Source organism: Martes martes (assembly GCF_963455335.1).
Source record: "Martes martes genome assembly, chromosome: 4".
Lineage (NCBI taxonomy): Eukaryota > Metazoa > Chordata > Mammalia > Carnivora > Mustelidae > Martes > Martes martes.
This window is the reverse complement of record NC_137891.1, coordinates 104,785,638-104,809,626: the sequence shown is the minus strand read 5'-3', so window position 1 is coordinate 104,809,626 and position 23,989 is coordinate 104,785,638. Positions and strand designations below refer to the sequence as shown.

General features: G+C 37.4%; 1 protein-coding gene across 1 annotated transcript in view; it reads right to left on the bottom strand.

The window, feature by feature from the left end:
• Positions 1-23,381, bottom strand: part of COL11A1 (collagen type XI alpha 1 chain) — a 195,472-nt gene extending 172,091 nt beyond the window's left edge. Inside the window, exons 1-2 of the mRNA XM_080802136.1 lie at positions 22,889-23,381; positions 487-654 (exon numbers count right to left, since the gene is read on the bottom strand). Coding sequence (XP_080658262.1) covers positions 487-654; positions 22,889-22,994 — 274 coding nt within the window. The 5' untranslated portion in view covers positions 22,995-23,381. The remainder of the gene's footprint in view (positions 1-486; positions 655-22,888) is intronic.
• Positions 23,382-23,989: the final 608 nt, after the last annotated feature.

Sequence of the window (23,989 nt, the reverse complement as noted above, 5' to 3'; positions counted from 1 at the left end):
ACAGGATCCAAAAATAACACAGAATAATCTGTTTTATAACATCTGCTGAAGAATTTCAATTGTAAATTATATTAATTTTAGAAAGAAACTCACTAAGTATGTCTAAACCACATGCCCATTCAGTCCACATGGGTAGTCATTAAGGGTAAAGTTGCCATGATCCCCCCCAATAAATAAATTCTACATAGTTATATGCAAAAATAAACTAGATAAAATATTGTCTTCACATTTTGTCATCTTGCAATAAAATAATAAATTATTAAATTTTCAAATGAGTATATCTTCTGTGATTGTGCTGAGTTAAAATTGGCAATCATTAAATCATTAGTTATTTTCAATACGTCACCTTAGTGACCACAATGTATTCGGCATCCCATATATGAAAGAACTATATCTGTCTCAATAATTTTGCATTATAGAGCATGATAAAAAGAAACAATAATAATTTGTAAAGTAGTAGTAGTTGTAGTAATCAAGTGAACATACCTGAAAATAACTGTTTTGTTGGAGCACTGAGTTGTGCTTGCTTTGAAACTCTGTAAGCAGTATCCGAACCCTGTGAGTTCTTTCTGTTTGTGCAAAAGCCCGTTGTTTTTGATATTCCCTCTGGAGAGCTGTGAAAATCTAGAGCTTTCAGAACATCAACTGGAGCAGCTGAAAATAAGTTAAAAGTAAAAAAAAAAAAATTGAACAAATAGTCTAATATAAAAATGAGTATTTTTAACAGATAAAACAGTTTGTTATTCTACTTCTCAAATCTGCCACTTGCCATATTTCCCTAACATTTGGGTGGGAGATTGAGGAGTGGGACAGCAGATAAATTATAGACTATAAAATCCTCAAATACAAAATAAGTCAAATCAAGAATAAAATTATGGAAAAGCAAACAGAAAATATTCATGTGTGGGGGAAAATATGTAGATTTAGAATCAAATATATAGAATACATATGTTTTATATATATGTAATATAATACATATTATATATCATATATAATTGAATATATGTGAATTTACATCCTGCCTGAGGCATCTCAGTTACAATTTATAAAGTCTTTAATCATTCTAAATAATTGCATTACTTGGAATTAAAGTGAAAGCCAGCATCTGGACATATTCCATTAATTTCTAATAGATCTATTATTCAACTATTCATAATCTAAATAAAGGTGATTTTGAAGGTTCAAATTCACAATATTATACATAATTATTACGAAATGTGCAATTAATAAAGCCATATTGTATACACAAAGAAGTTATAAAGAATAGGTAACAAAACATAATACTCTTGTCTTGAGTGCATCTCTATGTTAGTTATCTACAAATTATATATAAGCATATAGCAGTGTGAATAGTGTGTACTGTGTACGTATGTATGTATATCTATGTATCTTTGCATGTATATGCATATGGAGGTATAATTTGTTGATTTTTACCCTCTAAATTTGCCAGGGTATCTTCATGGACGTTGCTTCATGCTTCAGATTGAAATTCAGATTCAATTCAGATTGAAAGTCCCGGGAGACTTTGGATAAAAGTGTAATCTTTGGATAAAAATGTAATAAAGTGTAATCCATTTGGATAAACTTGATGTTTTAAAAAGCTTCTTTGGAATATAATTCACTTGCCATGTAATTCACCCATTTAAAATGTATAATTCATTGATTTTGGTATATTGTACTATTCACTTTTTTAATTGGGGTAAAATACATACAACTTAAAATTTGCCATTTTAACCGTTTTATGTACAGCAGCATAATTACATTCACAGTGCTGTGCAACCATCACCACTATCTGTTTCCAAGACATTTTCATCACCTGAAACAGAAACTGTAACCATTGAGGGGTAACTCCCAATTCACCACCTCTGTCTAGGCTCTGGTAACTGATAAAATATGTTCTGTCTCTATGAAGCTGACTATTCTAGAAATTTCATAAAAGTGGAATTATACAATATTCCTCAGAACACTGAACATGGAATTACCATATGACCAAGGAATTCCACTCCTAGGTATATACCCAAAAGAACTGAAAGCTGTCACTGAAATTGATACCTGTGTGCCAACGCTCACTGAAACGTTACTCACAACAGCCAAAAGGTGGAAACAAACCAAATTTCTATCAATACATGTACAGATCAACAAAATGCAGTACATGCATACAATGGAATAGAATTCAGTAATAAATAGCAATGACATTCTGATACATGCTACCACATGGATGAACCTTCAAAATGTTACACTATATGAAATAAAGCAGACATTAAAGGACAATGTTTTAGATCACCAGACTCCCTGATCCACAACATAATATGTGCTTAATTCATTAAGCAAGCCAAATCATGAGTCATGTGCTATACGCATTGTTATAAAAACAGACTTTAGGCTGCGTATCACTCAATATACCCGTATTCTATTGATTTTTTTTCTCCTTATTCAAAAATAAAAACATTCAGAGAAGGCCATGCGTTGTCCATTGTATTACTGAGCATGTCTGAGACAGAAGTCCTTACTGCAAGTGTTTAGATTCCCGTTCAGAAAGAAAAGAGATCACTTCTGCCTGAAAGTGAACCAATATTATTGATTTGAAAAGTTGAGGTGTTAGTTTAAAAACAAAACAAAACAGAATCGTGATCAAATTTCAAAATACATTGGGTTTTGTAAATATACTGTTTCTGGGAGGACTTAATGAGAATGGAAAAAGGACTGATTTTAGAATCAGAAAATACCATCACAATTTACCACATTCCATAGAGGATGTTGCTTGTTGAAAATTATAATTTCAACTAGTATCTTTTTTACCACTAGCGGTTCATTATAGAATGCATGAATGAATGAATGACTGAATGAGTGCTTGTGAGCAATGCATATTTGGTCATTTCCTTAGTTAATTAAGATTTAGGAGTATTGACTCCATACGTACAAACACATGTGAATGAAGCTTTATGGGTTTCCTTTTTAGAGTATGGTAAGTGTACTTCCATTAACAATACTCTGTCTGCCTATTTCATCAAGCCTCTGAATGAAAACCAACATATTATCCAATATAGCATACATGGTTCCAAATTGTTAAAAAGAAATCAAAAAACTTTTTCTTTATGGAAATCAGACACTTCAAAGGGATCCTTAACTCTATCAAATATGATTCTCTCTAGTTCAGCCTTGGAATATTTAAAAGAATCATTGCATTCAAGAGCCTTTCTGCAGGAGTTCTGCTCATGATGGTCAATTTTTTTTAGGCCAGTAGGAACCCCTGACCATTCTTAACTTTCTTTCTCTTATCACAAAGTCCAAAAAGAAAGTAATAACTATAATGGCTTCTATGTCTAGAAAGCCTAGTATGTGCCAGTCACTAGGCTAAGCTCTTGACAGGCTTTTCAGGGCATATGTTCTGATCCCCACTGTACAGATGAAGGAATTGAGAATCAGAAAGCAAACTTAGGACACTCCTAAGATCTGGACAAATACCAAATCCAGGCTCTTGCCACTTTGCCACCTTCATTCCTATACCCCGTAAAAGAAACTTAAAACATAAACATAATATACTAAGATTATCTTGAGACACTTAATTGATTCCTGATGTTTATATTTGTTTTAAATTACCCTCAATTTATGTTTCAGGGTATAAATGACTCTGAAAGAGACTGTTTCTAAAAGTCACAGCATCTTATCTGCGTATTTTATCTTATCTTCTTGCTCTGAGGCCATTAGCAAAAGTACAGCAGGGTCAAGACTCAAGGACCGACTGAATAGAGCTTCGAAGGCTGTAACTCCAGGCAGAAAAGGACGCAGTCTCACGGTCACGGTCCCGAGTGCTCATGGGTAAATAATACATAAAATAAACCACACATCCCTTCTCTCCAGAATATCTTTTCACAGGATGACCTTTTCCAAGAGCACAGATTTTGTCACATTTGTTCCTTCTTCCTTTGAAAGTAATGTGATAAAAACACATTCCTTCTATAGGATTCAAAATAAGGGCTCTATTTTTAAAGCCTCACAAAATTCTTTGTAGAGACACATTATATGAAATAATTCACTCTTCAAAAACCAATTTAAAAATAGGGACACAAAGTAAAAATTTCAACTAGGTTTTTTTCCTTTTCTAGAAAAGCATATCAAGTTATAAAAATGAAAAACTTAGTTAATCAAGTTTTAAAGTTTTTTCCTTCAAATAAACTAAGTAATAAATTAAGCCACTTCAAAATCTGCCTGTTATTTGATCTCATAATTGAAGCGTTTAACAAATTCTCCTAATATGGATTCTATGATTTTATACATACACACACATACATTATACACACACGGGAAAGTTATTTGTCATATTTTATTAACTGAACTGCAACTGTTTAAAGATTAAAAGCAGTAATTGTTGTAGCTTAACTTGATACATCTAAAAAAGTGAAATTTCCATTTTCAAAGCAATTCTTAAATGCCCTTAATATTGGAATCGTTTCCATGTTGCCAATAGCTGATGCCACAAACCATGATTAGAATTTCAGATGTATCCTATTAGCACGTTATTTTGCTCAACAGTGTTCTTCCTGCTTTTTACTACATACTGTTAAGTTTATTAAATGGGAGAATAAGATATCAGAGCCCAGTGCATTACTCTAATAGCCATTTAACTGGTTTCCACATCTCTTCTCATCAGTCTGCACACCACAACTTGAACAAGCTTCCAGAACTCCAGGCTTTATGTCACGTTGCTGCTTAAATTCCTCTAGTGAACCCACTGACTTCCAGATGGTACGCACAGACCCTGCACATAAAATCTCTTAGGTCTGAGCACACGCGTTTGTCTGCCCGGTACCACCCCAACTGTACCTCCTCCATTTTCTTTTCTTTGTCTTTTCCCCTAACTCCATCCTCACTCAGTGCTCTAGTCATGCTGGACTTAGTCTTCCTGGAACCCCCACATCCATCTTCTTTCTCCTGCCTCTGGGCCTTTATAAATCCTATGGTCCCCATCCGAAACCTTTAGCTCCACAGCACCTTGGGAAACAGAGGATATAAGTGACGTGTAATCTGCTCCAGGAAGCATTTCCTACCTCCCAAAGCTGGGGTTGATATACTCACCTCTACTATAACTCTCTACACATTTGGTTTTAATTATTTACCTACGCTTGAATTTTTCCCTAACCAGAAGAGAACAGGTATGCGCACACACACCTACACACACGAGCTATATAAAATACTGGCTGAACGTGAAACACAATAATGTGAAAATACTACAAACAACTTTCTCTGTAGCTCACAGGGCTCTCTTATCTTAAAACAAAAATTTTGAGGGCCTAATATGTCTTTTCTATTGTTTTGCTGATCTCTTGGACACCCCAACTCATTCACTGATTGGTTTGTCCCAGGTCTTTAATCCTTTCCTTCTGTTGCTTTCAGTGACCACATGGATTACTGATCTAAAGTCTCTCAATGCTTTGATTGTTTCATCTCGAATTAATTCCTCCTTTAAACTTCTTCACACACTCCCATGACCAATAAGGAGTAAATGACACCAATACATAGCGTGGAAGAGGGGAAATGATTCCAAATCCCATCCCTGGCACAAGCGTCTGTGTGATTTGGACTACTTTGCCCCTCAGTTCCTACATCTGCAAAATGAAAATAATAAAAAGTATTTACCTAAAAGAGTTTTTGTGAGTTGGTATTAGTGACAATGCCTTAGAACAGTGGCAGGAAAAACTATGCCTATGAGTTAAGCATTTCTATCTTTGTACTGGTACAAGAGATACGAATGGTTCTATTTTTACATGGTTAAAAAAAATCAAAAGTGTAGTATTTTGCGACATACGGAAGTTATACAAAATTTAAATTTCAGCATCCACAAATAATGTTTGTACTAGATGACATCCACACCCATTCATTTATATATTGTCCATAGTTGCTTTCACCCTACAACAGAGTTGTATCGCTGTGATTCAGATCGTATGGTTCACAAAGGCTGAAATATCTAACATGTGGTTTCTTTAAGCTGAGTCCTGAAGGATGGGTAGAAGTGTATAAGCTAAGAGGAGGGTGACAGAAATATCAGATATGCAGCATGGATACAAGACAGCACAGTGTACAAGGAAATGAAAGTAATCACGGTTGCCTGACAAGACATCAACACTGAATAATTATTAAGTGTCCAAACTCTCCCTGCATGCATCATGGCTTCTGAGGACCTCTTGAGAAAAATCAGACCTCCGCTATGGAGATTCACAGCCACAATCTCCAAGTGAAACACTGACACTAACGCTTATCTATTTCCCCAACCCCAAATGTAATGCTCCAGCTGATATAAACTCTGAGTTTCTAAAATATCCTGTGCTCCCTTTATTGGGAATTTTTCAATCCTTTCTCAGTTGCCTAAGGAGAGTGACTGTTTTTCAATCCTGTCTTTAGAATCTCCCAGAGAATTTTTACAACATAAGAATGCCTGAGTCCTGTGTAAGAACTAATGACTAGAATGAAGCGGGGAGTAGGGAGCAGGGGTGGGGGGGCATCCATGTTTTAGAAGTTTCCTAGATGAATCTAATAGGTGGCCAGGATTAAAGCCAGGTGATCTGAGACCTAATCAACCTTTTGATCTCAACTCAGTCATGACTTCCTTCAGGAACTCATTACTTATCTCTACCAGGCTGGGTTCTACGATCCACTCATGTGATCCCAAGTACCCTATATTCCCCTTGGATAACTCCACATTCTATTTTGTTTACTTGCTTCGTTATCTCATTCTCACTCAGGCACAGTGTGTGTCTAAACTCCCTGTTATGGACTCCTACCACCTGATCTCCCTCCTTCACTCTCTGCTAAGCTTATAATGTACTGTTTGACGTCCGCCTCCCCTGATAGACGGTAAATCCTCTGACAGCAAACATCAGCGCTGTTGATGTTCACTGTTGTCTTCATAAATAACATAGCGGCTGACACATAGTAAATAATCAACAGAAATGTGTTTAATGAATGAATGAATACATGAATTGAAGAGCAGCTACACCCTGCCTCAGAGCCAGAGTTTCTTTCCCATCAGTCCGAGAAGGAAAATGAATGTTAGAAATGGCCTTTATAAACAGCACCTTAGAGAGCTTCCTAAATTGGATTCTTTCCCTTTGATTCAAGCGTGGCAAGAACACAGTTCTTCAGTGGCCTTTCTAAAGTGATCCTTCCCCATTTCTAGGGAGTCACTTATGCTCACCTTATACCTCACATCACAGGCCGCATATGAAACATACCATTGTAGGGAGAAGTAAAAGTAAACTAAAACACAGAAAGAGTTATAAACCATCTCCTGGGACACCTGGGTGGCTCAATCATTTAAGGGTCTGATTCTTGGTTTTGGCTCACTTCATGATCTCAGGGTGGTGAGATCGAGCCCTGTACCAGGCCCCAAGCTCAGTGGGGAATCTGCTTGTCCCTCTCCCTCTGCTCCTCTCCCCACTTGCACACACACACACAATCTCTCTCTCAAATAAATAAATAAAATCCTTAAAAAAAATATTGGGGCACCTGGGTGGCTCAGTTAGTTAACCATTTGCCTTTGGCTCAGGTCATGATCCCAGCATCCTGAGATGGAGCCCCACATCAGGCTCTCTGCTCAGCAGAAGCTTGCTTCTCCCTCTTCCTGCTGCACCCCTGCTTGTATTCTCTCTCTCTCTCTCAAATAATTAAATAAAATCTTAAAAAAGAAGAAAACAAACTTAAAAAAAATGAATTAAAAAAAATCTCCTACCCCATTATTAAATGCTTTGCTGCTCTAGATAAATACCAAAAAACCAGGAGTGCTACCATGTTCATGTGGTGGTGGGATGTAGGACTAACAAAAGAAAAAATGAGAGTGAAGTGACTATTATTATAATTTAACAATTACCAATACCTTGCTATATTTAAAATCACAAGAGCTTTTAATAAAGTCTCAAATGGACTCTTTAGGATAGGATATGATAAGTGGATATGACAAGTGACTAGGCAATAATTAATAACTCCATTTCTATACTTAGAACTGCCCAACTTCTAATCCAAGTTTGCTCAACTTCTAATTCAATTTCTAGTCCAAGCACTTACTATCTGCATGACTTTGGGTAACCTACTTACCCACTCTCTTAGTTTCTCCAACTTAGCATCATTTTGAGAATTCAAGAAAATAAGGCATTTTAACCTCTTCCAACACACAGTAAACACTCAGTAAAAATACTATCTAAAAGCACTATGTCCTTAAGTTTTCAACCATCTTGATCATCTTTAATAGTTCCAATGAGCATCACCCATGTTTCCCCCCAGAGTTATAATTATAATTCACTTGATTCTTGCTATCCATTTCCCTTGACTACTTTGGGAAATCTCCTTACAGATGAGCAGAAGACTAAACAGGTTTCCATCTCTAAAGGTCCATCAGGTATGGACCATGACAATTGTATAGTGCTGAGCAATCTCTCCAGCATGTTCTGATGTCATCCCAAGTACATACAACTCCAGGAAATTGCCTGGAACGTTGGTAGCTTATGCAACCGAATATGTCTCGACTCCCTATCTTCATGTTCCCTGCTCCATTACCGCTCTATAGCACAACCTGACATCCATACGCTATCATTAGCATTTTCTTCTTTTAATAAATTTTTGTATTGCATAGACATTAACATAACTCTAGATTAAATAAAGCAACTGTGATATTAGCTATTTATTAAAATATTTAAAAAACTGATATTTTAGGGGTGCCTAGGTGGCTCAGTCAGCTAAGCATCTGATTCTTGATTTCAGCTCAGGTCATGATCTCAGGGTCGTGGAATCAAGCCACATGTGCTCAGCAGGAAATTTTCTGTTCTTTTTTTCCCTCTGCCCTTCCCACCCACCCACTGACGTGCTCTGTCTCTCTCTCTAAAATAAATAAATAAATCTTTTTTAAAAAGCTAATACTTTAGTGTCTTTCCTCGGGTACTATTTCTTCATTTATTTCAAACACATATATGCTATACACCAATCTTGTATTGCAAACATGAATATTAAAAAATAAAACACATTGACCTAAATTCTTTCATGTTTAAAAAAAAGAAGTATGAAAGTATCTTTAAGTGACTGTGTGGCACAAATAATGTCAATAGAAATCACATAAATTTCTTGTCCCAACACAACTCTTTGTAGCTAAATAATTAGACTTTTTGTCTGTATCCTGTAATCTAAACTTTGTACTCAAAAAAAGTATAAAATGGGAGAAGTGAACTGCTTGAAAACATTAATAAATTTTAAGCTTATAGGATTATAGTTGCAGAATTTACACTAACTACTCCCGGGCATGGGTAGTGTTTAAAGTTCATTTTATCCCCATGGGATTCTATAATAAACTTGCATGTTTTGTCATTTTAAACCTATTTTTTTTCACCAGCACTTCAATTCATTGATCTTTTTTTAATTTTTTTATTAATATGTAATGTATTATTTGTCCCAGGGGTACAGGTCTGTGAATCATTAGGCTTACAGCACTTCACATCACTCACCATAGCACATACCCTCCCCAATGTCCATAACCCAACAACCTTCTCCATACCACCTCCCCCCGGCAATCCTCAGTTTGTTTTGTGAGATTAAGAGTCTCTTATGGTTAAACCTATTTTTTAGAGAGTATATTTCCCTTCAGGAAAAAAAATGAATAAAATAAACATAAGTATCTCAAGGCTCAAGTTTTTTATGGATATCTTACAAAAACTGGGTATTTGATACTCAAACCAAGAACAGCATCAAATTGAGAATAACATGGACAAAGACATGTGTAAAAGAATAGCCTACAGTTTCAGGAATTTTGTAGTTAATTTCATCAATACCAGGCACCTAACAAGCCTAATGGTAATACCATTTCAGACACCAAATGACCAAATGTAAAGGTACTTCCTCACAATCCCATGAAAATATCAGCTTAAAAAAAAGTCACTTACACAGTGAAATTCAAGATTGGAACGATCAGGGTAAAAGAAATACACAACGAAATATTCTGAAGTAGAAGTAATTGAAAATTGTGACTCTCACCACAATCCACTGTATCCACATCCCACTATTGACTGTTCATTCTAATTCTGACCTACCCAGTGGTTGAGAGATATGTGTGAACCCTGTGATCCTAGTTGAGATTTAGTACTGATTGGAAATAACAATAGATCTGCTTTGAGTATCAGCATATGTGTACATTTCCTTAACAATATTATTCTGTAGTTGCTTTTATGTCTTCACCTTTAAATATCTCCCATCTACTTTTTAAGTGACCACAAGTCCCACATTATTCCCCTGTTAAACCAGCTGAACAAACTCCCATTATTACTTCTATACAACTATAATCTCTTAGAACAACTGAATCGATGTGCATGATGTTCGTGCTCGCTTCGGCAGCACATATACGATGTGCATGATGTTCATCAAATAAGTAAAATGCTTTTCTATGTGGAATTTTGACTTTGACTATGTCTATACATAAAATAAAGTTAAAAACTATGGCAATTATGTGGATAAAAATGGCCTAGAAGCTGCCCAAATGCTTTAAGGCAATATTTGTACTCCTTGTATTTTAACAACATCTAATTCTACATTTGATAGAGTGCCTTAAAATAAAATCTCCACCTTAAATTTAAGTAAGTCGTTACTTTTTATAAATGACAAATATTTGAATAGTACTAAGAAAAAAAAATAAATCCTAAATGAGGTTTGAGGAGGCATGGATTTTCGTATCAAATTAGAAAAACAGGAAAGGCCTCAATAAGGAAATAATATTTGAACAGTCTAGCAAGACATGAGGCTTCTCTATCCTGATATTTTAGCAGAATAGCATTCTAAGCAGAAGGAATACCAAATGCAAAGTACCAGAGACAGGAGTCGCCCCAGAGGGGAAAAATTGGAGGAAATGCTAGGAGACACTTAGGTCTCCAGTAGAGGAAATTAAAGGGGTATAAGAGATGAGGTCAGAAAAATAACGGAGAGGAAGGTTGAAGGCAGATTGTACAGGTCCTGTGGGATGTACAAAGAGTTTAGATTGTATTCCAGGTGAGACGGAAAACTACTGGAAGTTAAGGAAGAGGAGTAACATGAACCAACGAATTTTTCAGACCACTGTGGCTGCTGCGTTGAGAACGGACTACAGGGGCACTAGAGTGGAATAGAGCACGGAGGAAGCAAGTGTGATCCTCGAGGTATAAAATTTTGTCAATTTTGGAATGCTGGACTGAGAGATGAAGTATTGGGTCAGATTCTGGATATATTCCGAAAACATAGCAGATAGGGTTGCTGATGGGTTGGATATGGAAGATGAGAGAAGAGGAATGAAAACTAGTCTTGAGTATTTTAGTTCAAACATCATGACTGATTGTGTTTTCATCAATTGAGCTGGAAAGATTGTGAGCAGAACAGGCTTCAGGAAGAGTTCTAAGATTGAGGTTTGGGTGTGCTAATTTTGAGACAATTTAATACATTCCGCTGGAAATGGCTGAATAGGCAGTTGAGTATATGAGTCTGGAATTCAGGGAAAAGATATGGGACAAAAATAAAACTTTGAGAGTTGACAGCCTATTAACATTATCTAAAGCTATAATTAGTTAATTACACTTATTTGAAAACACTGATACAACTTTGTGAAAGAAATCATTATGACTTAAAAAAGATTATAATAAATATTTTACTTTCTCAATCAACATATGGGGCGCCTGGGTGGCTCAGTGGGTTAAGGCCTCTGCCTTCAGCTCAGGTCATGATCTCAGGGTCCTGGGATCGAGCCCCACATTGGGCTCTCTGCTCAGAGGGGAGCCTGCTTCCCCTCTCTCTCTGCTTGCCTCTCTGCCTCTTTGGGATCTCTGTCTGTTGAATAAATAAATAAAATCTTAAAAAAAAAAAAAAGTCAGGGGCACCTGGGTGGCTCAGTGGGTTAAAGCCTCTGCCTTCGGCTCAAGTCATGATCCCAGGGTCCTTGGATCGAGCCCCGCATCAGGCTCTCTGCTGAGCAAAGAGCATGATGCGGGGCTCGATCAGGCTCTCTCCTCAGCAGAGCCTGCTTCCCTTCCTCTCTCTCTGCCTGCCTCTCTGCCTACCTGTGATCTCTGTCTGTCAAATAAATAAATAAAATCTTTAAAAAAAAATCAACATAGAGATCTTTGTCCCACATATGAATCCTCAGAAACAGACAAACAAAACTACTTATAATTTATGTCCTAAAACATGCTATAAGTTGGATAATAACAAGAATGATCACATATAAGGCTTAAAATGTTAGGCTACATCTTTTATAAACATGTGTACACATTTTGTTTAATGTACTCCTTTATAAAACAGGAAAATTATGCATTCATACATTTTTCAATTCCATAATGGCCATAACCCTGCATCAGGTATGACTTAAATGTACTAATTGTCTTGGAGAATCCCAGGTGACTTTACAGTGGGTTGGCTATTCCAGAAAAAGCAGTATGGCTTCAGTTCCCTGGTTACTTGTCAGAAGATCCAGTGGTTGTAATCAAAGGGAACCACCTAGTATGGATAGATATCAAAGTATGTACTGACTCTGCCAACTTAGCAGCATCCCTGTATTTTTTAATTAGTCGCATGATTCTGTACTATGCAGAAAAAATGTATCCATATAGTCTTCTGTTATGTGGCCTTCTTATTCTCTTAACCCAGCACTCTTCTGATAACACACATACCATACTCCATGACAGTAGACACTGGCATACTCTTTCTGTAGTCAAGGCACCTAAACCTGATTGCACATAGAAGAGAGTCATTTAATTTTCACGGTTATTGAACAGCCTCAATCCTGAACTCTCTTGTATCATGAAAAGCTTCTATGAGCTGAAAACTGGAAGCAGAAATAATATCACAACTCTAAGGATGGTGAAGGAAAGAACAAATGCCAATTGAGGGTGTGATACTTAAAAAGCTTGGCATTCGGGTTTACAAGTGGCCAAAGCTATTAAAATGTTTATTATAAAACTCAAATCGTAGTTTCAATACAAGCATTTGACTTTAATGTTGAGAAAAACAATATTTGTTGGCATTTAGTTTATTACACGGTATAGAGAAAAGGATTTAAAAACAAAGCATGATCTCTATCATAAGCAGTTGATCTATCCAAATCAGTTTTGCAGAGTCACTCCTCTTGGGTAATTGGGTATTTATCCAATGATTTGCACACAACAGATAAATAATCTTTTTTTTTTTTAAAGATTTTTATTTATTTATTTGACAGATGGAGATCACAAGTAGTCAGAGAAGCAGGCAGAGAAAGAGGAAGAAGGAGGCTCCCCACTGAACAGAGAGCCCCAGGCGGGGCTCGATCCCAGGATCCTGGGATCATGACCTGAGCCGAAGGCAGAGGCCTCAAGCCACTGAGCCACCCAGGTGCCCCAATAAATAATCTTTTACTTAACTTCCAGTGCCCTGTTCTACAAGCTAGACATGTTCCCATCTTTGGGTGTATTTATTTCCTGATACAAAAGATTCATAAACCCTTGGATGTACATCAAAATTATCTGTGAGGTTTATAAAACACTTATGCTTGGATCGGGTACAAAATCTACTCAATCAAAATCCACAGAGATGGGACTGGAAATGATTGTGATAGCAAGCCAAGGCTGATTGCCCCTGTCTTCTTGACTTTAGTATAATCCCTTGCTTATGAGGTCATTAATCCATATGATAAACATTTATTGGCCATCTATTCTACTCCAGGTATAGTGCTAGAAGCCCGAATTTTTAACACAGATGAAAAAAATGCATTCCCTGTTTTAATTTTAGCATCACAAATATTCTGTGATAAATATTCAGGTTTGGAGTAAATATAGTGTGCTTCAGAATGTTATGCAAGGTCAGCTACCTAAGTCTTTATGGTTAAGGAGAGGTATTCCCTTAGAAGATAATATCTAAATCCTAAGTAAAAAGCAATGGTAAGTGGTTTGGAAGTGTTCAAGGTGGAGATCGTAGCTTGCTCAGAGGCAAAGCAGAGACTGACATTTTCAGGAAATTATAATAATATCAGCAAAAGTCTGTTTGATACATTTCTGTAGACACTGGCAATAACTGAGATATATACCAGCTTATATCTCAGGTTGTTAGGGTACTGAAGAGCAACTCATTAGAGCTTCAACCAACACTTTCACTTCATTCAACAAAGATTTATCCAATACTATGTGACAGGCTCTGTTCTATGTGCTTGGGACATACTAAAACAGATAACGATACCTATCTTAATGATTTTAGCGTAACTAAAATATACAAAGGATAGGAACAGAATCTAAAAAATATGTTACATTCTTCTAAAACAATTCTACAACTACTGTCTCTCATCAAGCATTTGAAACTTTATATACTCCTTGCTTAAAGATGGCATTTCATAATATAATAATTATATGTATAATATGCAAATTATTTTCTAGAATGAGTTTACTAAAATAATCACAAATCAAAACTATAGATAGGCTGCTCTTTCTAATATTATTAAGCAAAATCAGAAATCCCTAACAACATACAAAACAGATAAAAGTTTCAAAATGAATATATGCCAGAATTTTTCCCAATTAATACTTTAACAGATTGATACCACTCTTGCCTTAAACTTTCTTGTTCACCAGCAGACAGTGAAATGATGATTTATGTTGCTGTCAAAACAAAAATACTTATTCATATGGTGTCTTTCTCTATGAGATTATTATGTTAAAGCAAACTACAATTTTAGAGGTAATATAAGCAATTAGTAGCTTCAAATATTTAGAAGTGTCTTTGAAGACAATGTGCATAATCTGTTCTCCAAATGAGGAAAGCTTGAGGGATATCCCAATTCATTCACTTATAGAGAAAAAGTAAAGAAAGAGGGAGGGATGTAATTACTGCTAACGACAAGACATGAGTATGTCCCTTCACACCACTCCCAGGTTAACTAGGTTTAACCTTGTTCCAGTCCACTGGGCAAAGTTAAGAAGATAATTTGCAATCTAAATAGTGACTGTATTATATCCTGTGCGTTCTGGCATTCTTGGTAGACCCTGAAGACAGAAATAAAACCAAATCATAGTTACTATCTCCCAGCAACTCCTACAGGAAGACTAACATATAAATGAGTAATTTTTAAAATAATGGCACTTTTTTTTGCAAACTATGTATCTTTTAGTTACACTCTCCCAGTTGATTATATTCCAAACAGCTTTTAGATAACCAGATCTGACACTTCTATACTGAAAGTAATAGGCATACTGCCATGTATCAGTCTCCCAGAGTGGAATAAGACCTGTGGTTCCTTGCAATGGATCCTGATTAGAACTGGCAGCAATTTGTAAGTGTCCTTATTACTTAATGAAACCAAGTCAACCCCAATCTGAACCTTGAATGCTAACAGATACAGCTGTCAACTTCTCCTTAAATAAGTCAGAGGAAACAAAGTAACGTTTGTTGGCTTCCAGCAACAGCCCTTAGCGTTCTTCACCATCTTCACAGGTTTAGGTTTGTTCTTAAAATGGTAAGAGTGCTTTGGCCTCCACCACTGAAACTTAATGCAGGCTGAAGAGCTACCTGAATTGTAACATTGCCTTTTGCCATGTCCTTTTTAAATTTCTCCTTGGTAGCTTTCAAGTTGCTCGCACAATTGACATGGTGCGTACTGTAGTGCCTTTGCATGATTTGTCCATTATTGTTAAGCCCCAGGGCACTATAATCATAAGTCAGGGGGGCTGTGTGGAAACATTAGAACACACAATAAAATAAACATGAACAAACGATCAAAAACACGGGCTCTGGAACAAGACTGTCTAAGTTCAATTCCTGGGTCTATCACATAGAAGCTGTGTGACCTTGGGCATAGTAATTAACTTCTCTGTTTTTCAGTTCCTTTATGGATAAAGTGTACATTTTAATATTAGCGTACTTCCAGGGCAATTATCAAAATGAAGTGAGATTCTACGTGAAAAGTGCTAACAACAGGACCTGGAACATAATAATAAGCATACATTTAGTGTTAGATCTTACTATTCTATCTGCCTGGAGATATGAAGCCTGATCTAAATCTTGAAGTAGGTAAAGACATTTCCTAGATGGACGAGAAGTGAACAGATATTCGAAGGAAAGAGAATAGTGTGTTCTAGGACAGGGGAGAATACCGGCAAGAGGTTAAACATGGCTGAAAATGGGGCCAGGTCTGTGGCAGGTGGGAAATAGCTGGTCACCAGTCGGGACATACAGAGGGGTCCCATCCTAAAGGCCACTCTACATCGTGCTAACCCATGTGCACAATATATTTATTCTCAAAACCAGTGAAGTATTCTGAAGACTCATCAGCGTTCAGAAAGAAGAGTGACGGGAGGGTGTGCTCCACTGTTGACACGAGCCTAAAGAGAGAAGGCAGGGAGAACAGCGGTACAACATGCATGGCTCTTCCTTCTCCGCAGAGCTAATAGGAGCACGAAGTGCAAAGTGCTTTCAGAGTTTCTTATTAGTTTTGTCAGGAATTGCAACCTCTGCCCTTTCTGGCAGTCATCCTTTTGGGAAGTTGTTTGTGAAGAGCTGAGTGGGGAAGGAAAGCCAACCATCTCACACAGTGGAAAGTTCACGCCTGTAAGACCGGATGCCAGTTTACCAGTCAGACAGAGGAAGGAAGCTTCCGCTGACACTCTATGCGCTCCAGTTCTATGAATAGGGACCTTCATTTGCCTGTACAGTACAGGGCCATTCAAGAGCAATTAAATTTGTTTAAAATAAGAAAGAAATGCTTTTTACGGAAAAAAAAAGAAGGTTTGAAGGGATTGCAAAAGTTGATTGTGCTAAAGCACTTTTACACAGGTTTGTTTTAGTTCTCAATTGTCAAGTCGTATTTAAGCTGGTCTCTTACTCTGAAATATGATAACCTTTCTTTTCTCTGAGTTCTTTCTCCTAAATTAATAGCACTGTCTCTAATTCCATGCGCAGCAAGCAAAGAGTTTATTTTACCAGATAACAGTAGGTCTGGTGATCAGCCAATGTCTAAAGAACCAGTAGCCAAGTCAGTAGTAGGCCAAAGACTGCAACCAACAGACTCTGCTCACTAAATCACTTTAAAATCGGCTTTCATCTTCTCTACCAGCTAGTATTATTCAAGTCGAGTTTTGAGACAACGGAAAGTACAAAAAAAAATGCCTACAAAAATAAAATTACATTAGGGTTTTGCAAGAAAAAGAAATATATAGAGTAGACACATTATAATACAAAAGACAGGTTAAAATGAAAAAAAAAAGTTTATATTCTGAATTAAATTGCAAGAGAAATTAGAAGAAAAAAGTCCAAATTTAGGGACGTCATTAGAGTATACCAAAAGCTACACTGAAATTTGCATTTAAAGTTGCCTCTTCAGGGAGAGAATTTAGGGAACACTGCAGCTTTTTATAGCATCAGTGCACACCTCTCTTTCTTCTTTGCTAAGGAGCAAAACTTCAATGATCAAAAACAAAGTTTGGTTTCCTCTCACCACTCCCAGCTCAGGTCACATTTCCCCAGTATCAAATGAGGGAAGTGGAGGAGTAAAAGCAGAAATGCAGATCGGCTCTCAGCCCCCACTCTGTAGTTGCCTTGAATTCCTAATGATTACACCAACTGCCCTTAATTATTTCTCCAAAGGTAGGAGGAAATAAAAGTGTGTTTAGGATACAATGGAATTCTGGCTTTTGAATAGCTAAGTATAATAATTAAAAATGATATAAGATGATGGGGATAGCTCAGTACTTATAAAACCCTATACTCATATAAATTGCTAGCATTGATCATGAGTATAAACATTAGATTAGCTTCCACAGTATCTTCTCCAGGATCCTAAGGACATGTACTGTTTTCCCTGAAGATAGGAAGAGTCTTCATTTGGTGGAAATACCAGATCTACCATTGTTGTTGTCAGCACAACAAATATCATGTAATCTCTTAGTAGTGTCTACTTCCCTATAGATTAATGTCCATTTATTTTTGAGGTGGAAGTTGTATATGTAGTCTCAGATGCTTTAACAATCCAAAAGAAAAATTAATTGGAATTTGCACTACTAAATGCTCTCCTATATTTTCCCAGAGTTTGCCACTTGTCTGTGAAAAGATTATCTATTCAACAAACAAACCATATCAAGTAATAATCAATTCATTATCTGGTTTAGGACTAAAACCATACATATGTATAGTATATACCATCTAATCAAACTAAAATGAACTTGGAAAGCGTAGAAATGTGACATCATTTATAATAAACACATAGATATATTATTAAATGGATATATTCTTTGAAGTAAATAATTTATAATATATTTATATTATATAAATATATAATTTCTTAGCTTCTTGAAAATTTGAAGTGTGTCCGGTCCTCCATTAACAACTTTAGAGTATGTAAAAAACTACGTTCCCAATCCAGCAACAAACACAGACAAAAAATATTTTACAAACTATTATGCTTTCTTCTCTGATACCGATAATCCTAAGAATCACATAATTAGGTATATTAACAGTATAAATGATCAAAAATCACCTTTCTCCAAACTCAGGAAATTGAGGAATTTTTTAATACATTCTACAACTCTGTTTCCTGTCTGATTTTCTTTAAATCAATCATTTTCACTTAATTCATCTTCTCACTAAACTCCAACACGTACGGTTAAACAAAGTTTGGTCATTCCATAAAGTCTCAGACCCACCATTATTTACAGATATTTTTACCACTATTGCAGAACTTCACTATACTTACTTGGAAAAACACTGACTATTATAGAAATATTTTTTATGTTTTCATGAGAAAAACCATTCAGCTAATAACTTTTCTGCGCCTTGGTTTCCTTATTAGTGAAGTGAGAAGACAGTAAAGGGAAACAATCTCTACAATAATTCTTATCTCTAGCATTCTCTTAAAAAAATCTAAACACCTTTCTTCCTTTGAAAAATTCACCTTTTTATTACACACTCAGCCAAGCTTGATTTGAGTCCATTCATTGTCATTCACTACCAAACAGACAATGCTTCAATAAATTAACCAGAGTGAGGAGAGTTTTTTCCAGAAAAGAAGCAAGTTTTAAAAAAGAAAGGTAACTGTTTAGTTTGGGGGTTTGTACTGTGTTTTGTTTTTTATTTTTTATTTTTATTTTTTGTCAGAAATCCTACCCAAGAATGTGAAAAGAGATTCATGTTTGCTCTGCTATATTTTAGGGGTAAGTTAATTTGAATAATATGGTCTATGTTAGTCACATTGAGGCAAACACAGAACCTAAAATATTAATTAAATAAATTGTAAGTCATTATACTACCTAGGTATATACATTTTGTTAAAAAATATGAGAATACCTCTTAGAGAGTAATTTTTATAAAGTAGAGTCTCAGTTAAGTATTTATTATGAAGCAAATTGTTACTTTAAGATATTAAGAAACTTAATTTTAAAGCCAGTAGACAATTCTGGGAAAGTGTCTATTATTTAATGGAATATATATGTGGCACCTAAGTCTGTGTAAAACAAACAGGAAGATGCTTCTCATAAGATAGTTGGTTTTCATTACTGTTTTTCTATCAGACTGTGTCAATTTTTATTTAAAAAACAAGAGGAAAGACAATACAGATAATCCTAGTGGACACTGCATTTGTTATCAGAAGTGTATCTGACCTTTTAACTGATTCATGATTAAGCAGCCACAGAGACAAACTTGATCTCTTTGCAAAGCTGGATTAGCACATACTCTGGAAGCCAGCACCATTTCACCTGCTGATCCTGGGCACTCAAAACACTCCAGCAAGGCTTACTACCAATTGCTGACAAACTCTGAAAGGTGCTCATAAAACTAATCAGCTTCTTGCAAGACACACTATTGGCTTAACCACCAAAGGTTGAATACCATTTTAACTAGCAAAAAATGATTCAATTAGATACTATTTTTCTTATATTCAATTGTAGTTTAACTTATTTTTAAAAGTCTTAAAACCATCACTCTGAACACAATCACAACACAGTCACTATAAATTTCAGGTAAATCTCAGGTTCTGTCTATAATAAGCAATTGCCAAGTTGATAAATCCATAAATTTCTGAGATAAAATATTTATGTTAACCACAGGGAAACAAATGAAACATAATATTGAAGTTAATGCATACGAATGTATTATAAAAATAACACTCTTTTATGCTAAATCATAATAAATACTAAAAAATTTTAATAGGCATGTTAAAGATGACCAAGTTATGGAGTTTGGATTTGCAAAGTAAAATAATATGATTCTGTATGAGAGTATAAATTTTCTTTTAATTCATTCTCTCCAAAATCTATGCTTTGTAAGGTAGATGTTTTAGGATTCTAACTACACTTTTTTTAGAATCTAATTTATTATGAACCCAGAACTCCTTAAGACTTTAATGTCTTAAATCCAAGAAATACAAATTTTAGATGAAAATAGGCTGTTTTAAATTACCTTTCGATTTAGCAACCAGATCACACCCTACATCTCACCAACATCAATAAATTATAGTACATAATACTTTTATTTAGGAACTGGAATGAAATCATATTCATTGCTAGTTCAATTGCAAATCTACTGGCTACCCTAAGAACTAAACACTGGATTTATTTTTTCCTTGTGTAATGATTCAGGCCAATGTTTCCTTTTTAAGCATCAGTATACTATTACTTCCTTTTTAAAAGTTTATTAAGTGGCAAAAATGCCAACAAGAGTAGATTTGTAAATATTACTTAGTGGGAAGTAATAAGCACCTAGCAAGTTGATGACGCAAATACCGAATCTTAGAGTCTGATCATCCACTCTTGTAACGTTTAAGACATTTCGTCAGAAATGACAAACAAAAACAACATATGATCCTTAAATTTTGCTATTTCCCACATTATTTGGCCTTAAAATAATAAGCGGTGTTCTTTTTTCAGCATTTACTTAATGTGGTACTGGGATGATTAAGTGTTTCAGGTCTGAAGCTAGATTGAAAAGAGACAATTTAAGCATTACAAGTGTAGAAATTTGACCTTTCTGATATCCTTAGAGTTTTAAGGAAGGCAAAATGTGGAAAAGGAACAAAAATTTTCACTGAAATAATCCCTGAATGTCTACAATGGTGCCTCTTGAGTTTATATTTCATCCATCTTCATCGAAGAAAGTTTGGTTTCTATACTTTTAAAATAAGAGCTGGCATTGTGATACATTTGTCCATATGTGTGTGTAACAAGTTGAAAAAGAAACGGTAGATCTGTACTTTCTTAATGGAGAGTCCTTTTCCATCATCATTGTAGTTAGAAGGATTTTTAAGAGGCCCTAGGTTCTAAGGGAGATGCTTAAATTCCAAATAATAAATAATACCAGCAGAGGGCAGAACTGCTGACAGAAATGACCAACCCAGCTGGTGACCAGGTACCAAAGGTAAAAAGCAAACTTTTGATGGATTCCACTTTCAAAGACTCTACCATTTATCCTTGAAAATATTGAAATGAATAAATCAAAATAATGAGCACAACTTGTATCCACATTGAAGCAAAATTTAAATTTGAGGCTCTGACTGTATTTACCAGGGAAAGCCAAGAGGAAGACTAATCCAGCACTGCCTGCTACTCAGGAAGGTGAGCACCACTAAGCTTGGAGAAGGAATACAGACCTGGTTTCCCAGAGTTCGGCCTCCGGGAGCGCTAATTCCCATTAGGGAGAACTCAGATCTTGGCATCTACCAGGGCCAGACTCAGGTTTCTGCTAAAGCCTGCGCATTTGGAATTGACAACTTATTTCTCCCTCAGCCAATCCTCGCCACCCTCCTTCCTACCCCTCACTTCTCTGTGCACTCCCGACAAAGCTCGTTTTTCTACTCTAAACTGTTTGGACTCCGTTAACTCCAAAGGCCTTTGCCCGCCAGTCGTGTCTACGGCACCTAACGGACCGCTCCAGCCAGATGCCTTTGCGGGAAAGGGCGGGGGAAGGGGAGGGAGGAGGCAGAGGGGAGGAGTGAAGTCGCTCTCCCTTCTTGGGTACTGACAGGGCTGCAGTCTTCTGAGCAGGTCTGGTCATTGAATATTTGGTGGTGCCACGTAGGAACTTTTCCTTACCTCTCCCCTCCCACCCCATCCCAGGCCCCCTCCTCTTCCCTCCCAGTCCCTATTCCTCCTCCCCACCCAGTTTGCTTGGCGAGTTTCATCATTCTCCAAGAGAACTGCACGTCCAACCTGCAAGAAGAAGTGGGGGTTGGGGGTGGGGGGTCACAGTGGAGAGGAGTGGACTGAAATTCAGGGAGCAGTGTTCTCCCTATCTTCCACCCGTTCTTTATAGGCTGCCAATTTTTTTTCCACTTAAAATCTCTTCAAAATGCCACACACACACACACACACACCCACACCATTCTCAAGTCTTCTAGATTCATCACCTCTGCTTTCTCCTATATCCCGAAAAGTAAAAGAGCCTGTTTCTCACTTTGTTTCACACAAAGAACTTTATCAAGGTTCATTTTATACCCTTTCTCTATATTTTCTCCTCAGCTCACCCTTAAAAAGATATTTCCATTAGTTAGAATCTGAAGAAACCAGAAGATGTGTTCAAAGGGCAGTCTAGGGACTATTCCTCAAACAAAAGCTTTGTACAACTGCCCTTGTGTTCAAGGTAATATTTTTCCTCTTTTCAAAGACGCTGAAAAGTGGTGAAGGGCATTTCAGCAGGCTCTGTGCCTGACAGATCTTTTTTTCCTGCTACCTCTTCTCCCATTACTGTCCCGCCTACATCCATCTCTCTCTCCAGCCTTCACTTCAACCTGGTGGCAGCTACAATCTGGATTTCATTTAAGAGAATTGTTTTGGGGTTTTGGGGGGGTGGGGGTAGGGCGGGGGAGGAAGCGTAAAGAGGGGGAGGGGCACAGAATGACAAAGACCGAGGGCACTCTCCCACCTCCCCAAAACCATTTTTTTTTTCTTACCTCCTCTGACCTCTCTAGCCTGGAAGAGGAAAGTCAGTGCGAGGGTTGTTATGGTGAAATTCCAGAGCCACCGTTTCGTTTTCCACCTAGAGGACCACCGCTCCATCTCCGGGCCCCGCACTCAACTGTACTCAACCCACGAAACTGCGATTGCAGACCAACTTCGTCCCTTCCAAGGTATCGTCGGGGGTGTTTGCTACACAGCCATTGAGGTGGGAGAGGGGGAAAAAGTCAAAGGGCTTTTTCTTTAAAATTTGATGGTTTGCTTCCTTCCTGTGTCTCGCCCCCTCCTCTCCCTCTTGGTTGGCCCCGCCGGCCGGGACCCTCCGATCCGTCCTCTGCGGGGCCCTGCCTTCAGACTGAAGGCAGATGAGGGGCTTCAACCGAAAATCTGAGAGGACTGCGTGCCCCTAAAGGCTTCATGCCGTCAGTGGGCCGGACGAGAGGCTCTGGGCAGCCCCCTCCTCCGCCCACTCCCCTCCCGCGCCCCCCTTACCCCGAGAGAAACTGACAAGCCGGCTGAGGGTCAGACCCAATCACACGCCTCTCGGGCGGCCGCAAGCCCGCCCCCCTCTCCCTCTGTCCAAGAATCAGGACTCTGGGCAAGCCCAGCCCACCAGCCACCCCCCATCTCCCCTCTCCTCTCCTCCCTCCTCTCCTACCCAAATCCCCGAGAAGAAATGGGAGGGAGTTACGCGGGACGCGTGCTTGGCTCCAGCACTTTGGGAATGAAAGGAATTGCAGGAGAGCCCCGGAGCCCACAGAGTTTTCAAGGAGCTTCTGTATTCAATAAAAACAGCTACTTGTCTACTTGCACCCGTCTGTTAGCCTCTCGTTCGTCGGCGGGGGAGGGGAGGAGCCCAGCGTCTGATTTGCCACACCGCTGGAGTTCTGGGCTGGCAGCCGTAACCTTATCCTTGTGCAAAAATCTGCTTCTTATAGCAGACCTGGAACCAGAGGACTCGTTGCTTTGCCTGCTCCGAAAAGTATTTTTATTTTATTTTATTTTATTTTATTTATTTTTGAACCGAGAATTACAAGGGACGAAGGTGAGGTGGAGGAACCTAAGAGGTCAAAACCCCTGATCTTTTAGTGAAGCTG